This window comes from Budorcas taxicolor, chromosome 2, assembly GCF_023091745.1.
Source record: "Budorcas taxicolor isolate Tak-1 chromosome 2, Takin1.1, whole genome shotgun sequence".
NCBI classification, from domain to species: domain Eukaryota; kingdom Metazoa; phylum Chordata; class Mammalia; order Artiodactyla; family Bovidae; genus Budorcas; species Budorcas taxicolor.
The window spans coordinates 70,700,922-70,714,753 of NC_068911.1; the positions used below are offsets into that span (position 1 = coordinate 70,700,922).

The 13,832-nt window shown below is 36.6% G+C and overlaps 1 protein-coding gene across 1 annotated transcript in view; it reads right to left on the bottom strand.

Moving 5' to 3' along the window:
* Nucleotides 1-13,832, bottom strand: part of UBR3 (ubiquitin protein ligase E3 component n-recognin 3) — a 199,405-nt gene that overhangs the window by 71,667 nt on the left and 113,906 nt on the right. The window contains exon 25 of the mRNA XM_052658353.1: nt 9,345-9,433. Within this exon, the coding sequence (XP_052514313.1) occupies nt 9,345-9,433 (89 nt within the window). The remainder of the gene's footprint in view (nt 1-9,344; nt 9,434-13,832) is intronic.

Sequence of the window (13,832 nt, forward strand, 5' to 3'; positions counted from 1 at the left end):
TAAAAGAAAGCAAGTCTACAACTGTGCCTGATTCCAAGGAAATATAAGAATATCAAAGAGGCTAGTTTATGATACAACCAAACTCTAAAGTAGCAAAAAAAAAAAAAAAAAAAAAAAAGTGTCAGGGAAAAAGAAACAGTTAAAGATGTAAAGAGCATCCTTTTTCATAATAAGAGAAATGCTAATTAAAACTAGACCAGATACCATTTCTTTTCACCAACAAGATTAGCAAAAATACAAAAGTTTGACAACATATCCTAATAACAAGGATGTCGGTAAACTGCTGTTCTGACACACTGTTGATGGGAATACTAAATGGTACAACCCTTAAAAGGGTAATTTGGCAATATGTAGCAAAATTACATATGTGTTTACCCTGACCCAGCAATCCCACATATAGAAATGTATCTTACATATATATTACCAAAATATATAAAGATACATGCCACAAAGATATTTACTGCAGTACAACTTATATTGCAAAAGACTGGAAATAACCCAAATGTCCAATAATAGAAGACCATTTGAATAAACTATTGATGGGGGAGGTGAGGGTGGGGATCTACCATACAGGTAGAAAAAAGAATAAAGAATATCTCTATATGCTGCATGATGGGATATAACATTAAATGAAGAAAGCAAGGCAGAAGAAGTGTATGTTAACATACATACATAGTATGTTAACATTTACCTAAGAAGGGGACACTAGGGATATAAATATTTTTATATTTCAATATATATTTATATCCCCAACCCTCTCTTTTTCTTATGTAAATTGTTTTTAAAAAATGGAAGGATAAACCTCAAATTAAACTGTATTATTAAATAATGAAACAAACAGCTCTTTCCATAACTAACAACAATAAGAGTCAACCAAATCCTGACACATGCCAGCTCAAGCTTGGACTACCCCAGTTTCCAAATGAAATCTTAAAGGATGGGTACTGTAGACAGTTACTATTTCTATCTGAAGTGAAAGTGTTAGTCACTCAGCCATGTGGGACTCCTTGTGACCCCCCAAAAGACTCTAACCCACCAGGCTCCTCTGTCCATGTGATTTCCCACGCAAGAACACTGGAGTGGGTAGCCACTCTCTTCTCCAGGGTATCTTCCCAACCCAGGGACTGAATGGGTAGAACCTGGGTCTCCTGCACTGCAGGCAGATCCTTTACCATCTGAGCCCCTAGGGAAGCCTATCACTTGGTATTTACTATCTCATCTGTTAACAGCAGGACTCAATTCTTGCTTAGAGAATCATACCATCGCCACTTTTGATTCATACGACTGGAGTGGAGCTAACCTTATAATCAGGCTAGACCAACAGAGTCACACCAAGGATTTTTGCTTCAGTTATTTGAAAAGAAGTATTCTTTTCATTCTGATTTAAAAATAAATAAATAAAACTTGGCAAACACGATGACTATCCTTCTATCTTATACCTTAAGCCTCAATCAATCAATCGTCAGTCTATTAATTCTCACTTTGCAACTATTCTCATAACTGTCCCTTTCTGTCTCCAAGCTACCAACTTGGGGGAGTAAGCAGGGGAGAGACTTCACTCTCCTCAGTTTGCTTCACATATGAGAAACAGCAAAGAGCAGGCAAAGCTTGCTGATCAGTAGCCCAGACTCTACCATTTACCACTGTATAACCTCAGACAAATTTCTTAACTTAAATTTAGGTATGGAATATTGCCATCTATCTCATGTGTCTATCAAGACAAATAAGTCAATATACAGAATGTGTTTAGCACAGCGCTGGTTACATAGTTAACATACAAATACATATATATCATCATCCCCCCAAATTCATACTATTAGACCCAGACTCAAATACAGAAAAGGTTTTGTGTACACAATGTTTACAATAATTACATTTTTTTAAAAAAACTAAAATTAAATTATGATGGAATGATTAAATTATAGAATAAAAATAATAATAGTAATAACCAATGCTTAAAAACACTTATGCACCAAGCACTGTTTTAAATGTTTGAAATGTGCACCATTACATTCAGTCTTCACCACAACCGTATGAGGTAGGTAGTATAATGATCTCTTTTTAACTATGTGAAAACCAATGCAGAGAGTAAATTACTCCAGGTAATGGAATGGCTGTGATATGAACTTGGCAGTAATGCTCCAGAGTCCATGATCATAACCACAACATGCTACCTCTCCAATGCAGTAAAACCACAGTTACTAGGAATTTTAATAATAATATAGGAACATGTTTATGCTAAAATGTTGGACAAAAAGACATGATAAAAAATTGTATTACACAGTATCATCTGTAATACCTATGTCTTCTCGATGGTGAGATTAGGGATAAAACTCATCCTTCTTTATGCTTTTCTGTACCATATAACTTGTACGATTAAATATTGTATGTTTAAGATCCCTCACAGCTCAGTTGGTAAAGAAACTGCTTGCTATGCAGGAGACCCTAGTTTGATTCCTGAGTCCGGAAGATCTCCTGGAGAAGGGAAAGGCTACCCACTCCAGTATTCTGGCCTGGAGAATTCCATGGACTGTATAGTCCATGGGGTTGCAAAGAGTCGGACATGACTGAGCAACTTTCACTTCAAGATCAGAAAATAATTTCCAAAATACATTCTTACTCTATATTAAGCATCTAAACTCTCCCTTGAACAACTATGTTGGATTTCAGCCATATCTGTTTGATAAACCTTAATGAATCAAGGTCTAACAACCTGACTTCTACACCTGTGGTGGTAATGGTGCTCAGGTCATGTCCGACTCTTTGCGATTCCATGGACTACAGACCCCCCCGGGCTCCTCTGTCCATGGAATTTTCCAGGCAAGAATACTGGAGTGGGTTGCCACTTGATGATCCAGGGGATCCTCCCAACTCATGGATTGAACCCATGTCTCTTGCACCTCCTACACTGGCAGGCAGATTCTTTACTACTGTGCCACCTGGGAAGCCCATGACTTCTACACCTAGATGGCCAGTAAAAATAAACAATGAGGGATAGTGATCAGGAGAGAAGGAACTGCAGAGGTTGAGTCTTTTCATATAGGAAACTTGATAACTACAAAAAGGAATTATCAACAGATAAGTGAGAATACTAATCACAAAGTAGAAATCTGTTGCATTCAGAGAGAAAAGTGTCTGTCCTTAAATTTTTACCTACTAATGTACAATACTGATTTGAGGATTTATAAAGTACTGCATGTTATAAATTTGAAATACTTTAAATACTAAGTTACGAGGCTAGAAATCTCAGGAGAAGATCTCTCACACACAAAAATAAAGCCCAAATAAGAAAGAAACAGGTGGGAGGGGGGTTCAGGATTGGGAACTCATGTACACCCATGGCAGATTCATGTCAATGTATGGCAAAACCAATACAGTATTGTAAAGTAAAATAAAGTAAAAATAAAAATTAAAAATTTAAAAAAAAAAGAAAAAAAGAAACAACTACAGAATGCTTACAATAGTAACACAGATGGGAAATAAGGCAAAAAGACAAAAGGCATCTGACAAAGCAGAGGACTGGACTGAGATTAAATTGTGTCTATATTAAAGATAAATATTACCTCAGGTGTGGACTCTGCTTCATGTGTTCATAATAATATATATGTCACACGTAAATGCGGAGAGTAATCAGAGGCAGTGAGACATATAACTCTGCAATTTTTATCTTGAGCGAAGTATGAAAATGAGATCTCAAACAGGTTTTAGGGGTCAAACAGATCTCTCTGGGAAGGGAATGAGTTATAAATAAAAGGAATATACAAATCTGAATGGTCCAGAATCCCACTGGCATGGCCATAATCAACACAAATAAACCAAATGCTCATGAATCTCTATCACCTCACCTGTCACCACTGCAGCATGCAAGAACCGGGACTAGGCGAGAGCGGAGCCCTTTATCCTGATGACTTCTGTGAATTGCCTCTGTTTGCTAGCAATCATGTCTGCCTGATCCCTCAATTGCTGTTCCTGTGCCCTGGCTACTGCCAAAAAAGATCAAACCTTCCAAAAAGTAGTAAGATTTAGGACAGCAAGTCAATAACTTTGCAGACTAATGACATTCAAATTTATGATCTTGAACATAACTGGACCCTAAGGATTGCTTATCAATTTTCATACTTAGCCTGGATGAGCAACATCTCCCACTTTCACTGGCAGCTTCTCCCAACTTCAGATGGTATTCTTTTCACTCAGCAAAACTCACCTTTTACTTGGCCCTGTGAACTGAAGCAACTGAGTGATCACCTGAAGTTCCCACTTTCCCTACCCCTAAAAGAACTTACCTCTATCTCCATCCATGCTTTCCCTCTCCTCTCCCATCTGCTCAGGGAATGAGGTGGCCATTCTCCTATTCAAGACAGTACTACCTAACCTCTTCTGGATACTTTGCTTAATCAATTCCTCAGAAAATTGTTTTTGTTTTATCTCAGTTGGGAGTGGGAGGCAACAGATAAAAACAATTTCTAAAAACAGTACTCACTAAGCTTTTTTTCTTAGCTCCTAAGGTTGCAAAGAAATCAAACTGTTTATCAAACCGTTACATTAACTCCCCCCAAAATGCTGCTCTCAAGTGACTTCAGAACACAGAGCTTTTGACTATTACCTTTAGTAGAATTAACAACGGATAAAATGGTCTGTAAACAATTTCAAATTTTTTAAATTTTAATTCAATGATTTCACTGTTTAACATAATACCCAGGTTGGTATTTTGAAGCTCTTTTCTTTACTTGAAAGAAAAAGTAATTTGCTTGCATATGGTGTATTGTGCTTGAGTAGGAGAATATTCTAAATCCTAGGACATGTATGTTGAAGTATTCAGGAGTAAAGTATCATGATGTCTATAACTTACTTCATCCAGTAGAGGAAGAAAGAGAGTGAGTGAAAGAACAAATTAAGGAGAATGTTAACTAGGTGACATGGCACATGGCACATGGTAATTTGTAACACTATTCCTTCAGTTTTTCTGTATATTTGAAACTTTTCATAAGAATAAACAGCACGTATGAAATTAATTCATTTTGGCTAAAAAATACCTTTATACACAAATATACTCAGAAAAAGATTTGTAAGGATATAGCCTAGATTAGGAAATCTGATAGTAAAAATATAGGTATTATTTTCTTTTTGATTATATGTGTTTTCTAAGTTTCCATAATAAAAAGTTAATGCTTTTATAATAACAGAAATTTTAACTTTATACATTATAATAGCAAATATTAGTGAGTGGCTAATCAAGACTGAAGACTGAGCACATACTTTTATCTCCACTCCTTTTAAAAAATCACTGAAATAAAAGTAAAGGTATACATAAAGAAATATTCCCATAAGAATACAGAAAAATGATGGCATCATGAAAGAGTTTCACCAACCAACAAATAAGAGACGTCAGTAAAATTTCCAAAAGATTAGAGGAGACGGAGACACGCTGACAATGCAAGAAAGTCATAATAGCTACAACCACGTATGTATTATGAGAAATTACAGAGAGGAAGAACTGATAGGTCCGCTAGAAGAATGCCAAATCTGGGCTCAGAATCAGTCAGTGAGGCAGAGGATAGGAGTCTTAAGCATCAAGCGATTCTGAAAGCAGAATAATTAATCAGAAGTCTAAGTACAAAACTTCACTACTCAGCAACCCATTCCCTCCCCAACTTTGACTGATACAGCACTCAGATAATTTGGCATTTACCTTAAGGAGAAAAAAAATGACTTTCTCAAGGAACTGAACATGCTGCTTGGAGAGTAAGAGGGTTTTCTAATTGAATGTTAACATCTGGGGGCCTAAAGAGAGTAGTCGGCAATCCTCCCACCGAGATCTAAGTCTGAGAGTCAACCCGCCTCATCCATACATAGGCTAAAGAGAACTACTAGGATCAAACCTATTTAGACCTCAGCAGGGTAACAGACGATCTTTTCAGAGGAATCAAGAATTATCAGGCAAACGAGGGAAACTAACCAACATAAAAGAGTAACTTAAATTTCTAAGCAATTCAGAAGGATAAAGGATAATTGAGAGAGCGCTAAAACATTCAGAAAGATTTTAGAACAAATTCTTCTGACAAAGACCAAGATGTTAAAGAGAACAAACCTCTAAGCATGTAAAGCAAGAAGATATAAAAAAGACACAGAAGATTAAAACATCAATCTAAGAGATCCAATATCCAAATAATCAAGAGTCCCATCAAAGAGAATAAAGAAAATATATGGGGAAAAGTATTATAATCGTTTTCTACTGCTGTTTAACAAATTACCCAAAATTCAGTGGCTTAAAACAATAGTTTTCTGAGGGTCAGGAATCTGGGAGCAATTTAGCTTGATGGTTCTGGCTCAGGATCTCTTGTGAGATCGCTATTAAACAAGCAGCTGGACAGTATCATCTAAAAACGTGAATGGGGCTGCCAGATTCACATTCAGGCTCATTCACAGGACTGCTGGCCAGAGGCCTCAGTCCCTAACCACTTAGGCTCCTCCACTGGGCTGCTAACAACATGGCAGCTGGCTTTCCCCAGAATAAGTAATCTGAGAGAGAGAAAAGCCGTCAAGACAGAAGTCACCGTATCTTTCACAACCTAATCTCGGAAGTGACATATCATCACTTCTGCCATGCCCCAGTGGTCATGAACACCAATTCTGACACGATGTCAGAGTAGAGCACGCAGGGCGTAAAAACTAGGCAGTATGGATCATGGAGGGTCATCTTGGAAGATGGCTATACTGGTTATCAAGAAAATCCTAGGAAATATTTTTCTCAGAGCTTCTGATACATGACTTTTCAGCCTGAAAAGGTCCATTAAGTACTAAGGAGAATGAAAAAGATTCACCTAGATACATATCATAAAACTTCATATCTCTAAGAATCAAAGTTATAAAAGTGTCACAGGAAAGGGAAAAAAAATGCTAACTCACAAAGAAATAAGAATCAAATTACCACTACACTTTTTATCAAATTAACGGTAAAAGACAAGGGAGTAGTCCTTTATCAGGTGTAACAAAAAATGTGTATTAACAGGGAATTTTACATTCATCCAAATGAACAATCAAGCATGATAGCAAACCAGAGTCCCATCTGGAAATAAAAAGAATTAGAAAGTTTAACTTCCAGCACAAGCATTTCTGGGAATATACTTGCACTCCAATAAAACAAGACCTCCAAAAAGAGAGCAGATGCAGGAAACATCAGATAAACCCTGTAAGAGGAAAATTCCAAGGTAATAGCTGTACAGCATGCCTACAGAGCAAATGGACCAGACTGGGACAGAATTCTATGCAAAGGACAGTATGATTGAGTGGGCAGAATAACAGGGATATCACAAAGGCATGTTAGAAAAAAAGGTAGTTGGAAACTTCAGGAAAAATAAAAGACTATAACAAACAGAAATGAGTAAAGGGCGGTATAGTTTAAGCAATTCCAAGACTGTAAGAAAAGAGGCTATGTACTACATACAATCTCCTTAATGCGGTCTAGGAGTCAGGTCACTGGAGTCAAAAAAAAATAAATGAATACTAGGCTACTATTTCAGAGAAGGCAATGGCACCCCACTCCAGTACTCATGCCTGGGAAATCCCATGGATGGAGGAGCCTGGTAGGCTACAGTCCATAGGGTCGCAAAGAGTCAGACACGACTAAGTGACTTCACTTTCACTTTGACTTTTCACTTTCATGCACTGGAGAAGGAAATGGCAACCCACTCCAGTATTCTTGCCTGGAGAATCCCAGGGACGGGAGCCTGGTGGGCTGCCGTCTATGGGGTCGCACAGAGTCGGACACGGCTGATGTGACTTAGCAGCAGCAGGCTATTATTTAGCCCTGAAATCAACAGCATTCAAAAAGTTATCTTGAATGTTTTTCAACATTTAGAATAAACCTTTGAATGGAAGACTTGACTGCAATTGCAAAATAAAATGTTAGCAATGTTCATTTAAAAGAAAACAAGTTGACTTCCCTGGTGGTAGAGTGGATAAGAATCCACCCGCTAATGCAGGGCACATAGGTTTGATCCCTGGTCCAGGAAGATTCCACATGCCGCAGAGCAACCAAGTCTGTGCACAGGAACTACTGAGTCCACGCTCTGGAGCCTGCCAGGTCACAACTACTGAGTCTGCCTGCTGAAGTTTGTGTGCCTACAGCCCATGCTTCACAAGATAAGCCACCACACTGAGAAGCCTATGCACCGTAACGTAGACCCCATTCACTGCAACTAGAGAAAAGCGAGCACACAGCAACAAAGCCCCAGCACAACCAAAAATAATAAATAAATAAAAAGGCATGTTAAAAAAGAAAACAAGTAACTCCTAAAAAGCAGAAGGTAGTGATGATGAAAAGAAAAATGAAAGATAGGGGTGCCTATTAGTTCATTTTATATGAAGAGATATGAAGAAACTGGCTATAGATAGAACAGTTAATAGACATTATAATTATCTTTAATGTGTAAAAACCAAAAAATTTTAAGTATCCATTTCTGGAAAGAAGGAGGAAGAGAAAACATAGAAAAAAGAAAAGCAGTATCATGAACTAAATCGTCATCTTTCGCACAAGAACTGATTTGCTATCGGTTAATCCAATAAACAGAACTTAGTATACTTTACATCAAAGTTATATCCTGAACATAAACTCCACTGTTGATGGTTTAGAACACATGCGAAATCTGGACTGACCCTCCTCTTCTGAACATCAGTTATGTGTGCTTATGTGCATGAGAATGTATTTGCATGTTTGTACATTCTTATATGTCAGCATTTTTGTCTAAAATTGAAAAAAAGAGAGAGGGAAATCACTGAAATGCAAGCAGTAGTCAGGGAAAGGAGTATCCTGTTAACTGAAGACAGATTAGTCGAGATTTAATCTAATTCTCCTATGTCTGTAAAAGATTACTCACAGCAATCTACTATCACACAGGAAAATGGCATCCTCTCTCATTGTAAAATGCTAATACTAATCCTAATGGAAATGAGAGGTGCACCTGATTTTAAGAAAAAGTGAATGTATAAACAAGAGAAACTCAAAGTATCTGAAAACTACTTTAAGGATCTTAGAATAATTTCACAGGAAAAAAATCAGAATAAGTAAGTTCATATCGATGAACCTTATAAATCTAAAGGGCAGTTTAACAGAAGAGAGCAGCAAGATACTACTGTATTACTACCATCAAGAACTTTCTAACAACTGCAGCTAACTCAACAATAGAATGGACCACCTAGGTCTGATCTTCCATCACTCCGTTGTTTAAATAAAGACCAGAAATCACCTGTCTACAATGTTAAAAACTGACGGATAATTGGACTGGATAAGTACTATGGTACTAACTGTAAGTATGAGTGTTCTAAACTAATAAATTTTGACTTACCAACATCCATGGCAGTTTCCATGAAGCTTTTCTGTCGTGATGCAAACTCTGCAAGCAATTTCTGCTGTCTTTCTCTAGCTTTTTGTCGCCTATATTAAACAGAAATGAAGTGTTAAGTACCAGAAACACTTAAGACATATCTACTATCTTTCAGGAGTAAATAATGTATGAAAGGGTCCCTGTCACACAGTTAAGAACAACCAAATTTTTGTATTGTGTTTTAAACTTCATGTAAAGTTTTATTGTTCTTAAAGGATTCTTATGCTTTAAAATGGTCTGAAAATCACTAGGTGTAACAGGTAAAAATTAAAGAAAAAATTTACTTTACAATGTGAAATAATAATTAAAGTCGACAAAAAATTTTCCAACTACACAATTTCCTAAGTATATGTCAGTTCATAGCAAGAGCAAGAAGAGCTTTAGCTAACACTCATAATTTAACCCCAGGTACAAATAATAGCAAGCTCGTTGCTAGAAGAAACTATTATGTTAAGCTATGAATAGAATCTAAAAGGTAAAAATAGTCAGATTTACTGTTACCTTAAAAAAAGGTCTCTCCTAAAAGAGGATTAACAAAGAGCCAGGAAGTTTTTAGTTTCTACTACACAATAGTACAAATTTGGCTTATTTTCTTGAAGTAAAAGAAAATCAATAAATTCACTTTATTCTATTTATTAATTATCCCTTATCTACTTCCAAAGAGCATTTTAATCTGAGGTTAACCGCAAAAAAAAAAAAAAAAAAAGAGTGTAACTTATGTATAAAAAAAAATAAAAGTAAACTAATAAAGACAGGAGAGAGGCTTCCCCAGATTTAAAGATGCTAGCAATACTAATAAGCATAAAATTCTACCCCCAGCAAGGTAAGGGCAATAAAATAATTCAACACAAGAGAGGAGGAAGAGGAAGGAAAAAAAAGATTAAAAGGTGCGTTATATATTAACTCATCGGGAAAGACAAATTTTTCATTTGGAACAAAACTCAAAAAGGAATTTATTACAGCCCATGATACAAAGGATATTAAAAACATGATGGATGCAATACACTACAGCAGTTTCTTTTAATGACTATTCATTGTACCTATCTACTACAAACAAATTTTATTAAACTGAGATTCTATGAAGTAATTTCTATGGAAATCCTAAAAGAATTCAGTTATTAATCTGAAATGATTCAAAGATACAAAAGATAAAATTTAGAAGAATGGAATGATAATAGTAATTTTAAGATTACTCACACATCTCCTCCCACCCATTTAGTGGAGATAATCACAAACATCTATAAAGTCAAGTACTATGTATCAGTTTACCCTAAGTTACATATATTTGCCAATACAGTTCAAGAGATTTTTAACATTCCTTTACTAATATTTACCTTAAATATAATTTAGGGTCCACATAAGAAAACTTATTTTATTATCTATTTTGTAAAAACAACTCTTATATTTTTATTTAAGCCAAAATATTGTCATCCAGGGTGATCACTCAGTCTACTCATCAAACTTGACTCCCAAAGACATTAGCCATTTAAAAATATTAAAAACCACTCCTGTCTCCCTCCTTCCTGAATATGGAAGGTGACACAGTGGCCTAGGACAGGGTGTCAAGACCCAATAGCCTGGCACAGGAGGGCATTCCTGCAGGGAAAAGTTATAAGGAACTGGTTACATATGAGGGAACTAATAAAAAATTAACACTATTAAGGATTATAGGGATCAGGTTTCTCACTGTGGGACTAGAGATTATAATTTGAAAAGAGAGAAAAGATGAATAAATACTATGGTGTTGGATTAGAACTGGGATTATCAAGTTGAACTCACAGTCATAGTTTTTAATACCTCTCTCTCCCCTCACTATATCCCCCTCTTGTGCACACACTTTTTGCCCACTAAGAGAGTCTGTGAATGAGCTCATTAGAATGAGTGCATAGACTGGTTTCTAAGTAACATTCTCTACCAACAGTAACCAAGACTCTTCAGACAAATGTCTAATATAGAACACAAGATGAAGCTGGGCTATCTTCTTGGCCCAGAAAATAAGAAAATGCTCAAAGAATGGTGGGGAGAGAAATACAAAGACTACAGAAACCAGCTTGAAGGGACTCCCACTGGTCAAATCTAAAACAATCTGAACTCACGTACACCTGTGGTGGATTCATGTCAATGTATGGCAAAACTAATACAGTACTGCAAAGTTAAAAACATAAATAAATAAAACAATCTGAGCATCAAGATGACTAATGAGCAGATTATAGCTCATAGAGTAAAACAGAAATCTGTAACTCTAAACTGATACAAGCAGATAAATGAATGAACTGAAACGATGAACAGAATACTACAGCATTTCGAAGTATCTCTCCACAAATTATTAACATACTGATTACAAAGGTGAGGAAGGGGAGGATATTTACAAAGAGTAAATTGACAGTGAAGTCTAACAGATACCCCCATAACCAAGTGATCAAAGTTAATCAGTAGTGATGAAACAAATTAAAATCATGTGACAACTGACGGGATGCAGTCAAAACAAAACCGCAACATTCCCCTCTGCCTTCTTTTTCTTTGGCTGGGCCACAGGGGCTGTGGAATCTCAGTTCCCTAACCAGGAACTGAACCTGGGCCACAGCAACGAAAGCCGAGAATGCTAACCACTAAACCACCAGGAAACTCCCCAGCAACACTTTTTTGATGTTGCTCTCAAAGATGTATCATCCAAATCCAAGCATAATGGAAAAGTAGACAAGCCCAAACTGAGGGATAGTCTACAGCACTTACTGCTCTGTAATTTTCAAAAGTGCCAAGGTCAAGAAAATAAAGGAAAAGGGAAGACTATTCCATATTGAAGGAAATCAAAGAGATACAACAAGAAAACATGATGAGTGATTCTGGACAGAATCTTTCTGCTATAACCAACATTACTGGAACAACTGTTAAAACTTGGGATCTAAGGATTTTATCATACTAAGTAAAATGCTAATTCCTTTATTTTGAAAGGTGTATTGTGATTATATAAGAAAATGCCCTTATTTCTAAAAGCTATGCACTGAAGTATTACACTAAAATATTCCACTGTAAAACAACTTACTCTAAAATGATCCAGAAAGTTCTTTGTATTATCCTTGAAACATTTCTGTAAGTTTAAGATTTCTTCAAAATAAAAAGGTTTTAAAAATTAAACCCATCATCAAAGGACTAAAATTTGTCACTAAGGAAGAAACGGAAACAAACAAAAATGTACTATAGATGCTCAAAGACCTATGAGACCTCCAAAAATATTTAAATATTAGTAACAGTGATAGAATATGTGTTTGGTCTTCATACTACTCCTTTATAAACTAGTAAGTTTCACCATTTCTTTAATTAAAACAATGAGTTATGCACTCTACAGCTGACCTTTAAATATGTACATGTACATTTACATTTAGAATATATAGGTTCACAAAATACTATTTCAAGTAACAAATCTGAATACCAAACTCATCTCGCCTGCACTGGCAAGCGGAATCATCTTATCCACTGTGACACCACAGAAGTCCTAGAAATGAATTTTAATACCAGTGCCAATCAATTATACTTGAGGTTTTCTTAAGAAAACTGATTGGCACTGATATTAAAATTCATTTTGAGGACATCCTTGGTGGCACAGTAGATAAGATTCTGCCTACCAATGCAGGTGACACAAGTGTGATCCCTAGTCCTGGAAGACGGCACATGCCACAGAGCAACTACGCCCCAGTGCCACCACGACCGAGCCCTGGCTCTAGGGCCTGCGAGTCACCGCTACTAGAGTCCACGCCCCTAGAGCCGGTGCTCCGCAACGAGAGAAGCCACCGCGGTGTGGACTCCCAACCCACAACTGGAGAGCAGCCCCTACTCTCTGGACTAGCAAAGCAACGAAAGACCCAGCACAACCAAAAATAAATAAATAAATAACTTTTTAAAATAGAATTCATTTCTGTTCTGGAATTACTGTAAATTATAGATAATTATGTCTGTCAACTTTAGTCTGTGAGACTCTGAGCACAGACTCAGTCACACCAGGTGACTTCAACAGAAACAAGAAAATTAAATGGGTATCATTTTAAATTGTGTTCTTAACAATGCATTTCTCTAGTAGTTGTCTATGATTTCTAGAAAAGGAGTATTGTTATTTTTCCCTTGTGAATTTTTTAATAATTCAGGTTATTCCTTTCTAAACTTAGACATAAATGTGCATAAAGACCATTAACCAAAAGACACAAGTTCTAGCACATTCATACAACTCAGCAATTTTCCCTTATGACCTAAGACGTGGACATACTAAGGTTGCATACGGTTACAACCATCTAGAGTTTTCTATTTGTTTCTAGTTTTCTATGGAGTTAATAGGTTATGAGGGCTTCCCAGGCAGTGCAGTGGTAAAGAATCCGTTTGCCAGTGCAAGAGATGGAAGAGACTCGCGTTCAATCCCTGGGTTGGGAAGATCCCCTGGAGAAGGAAATGGCAACCCAT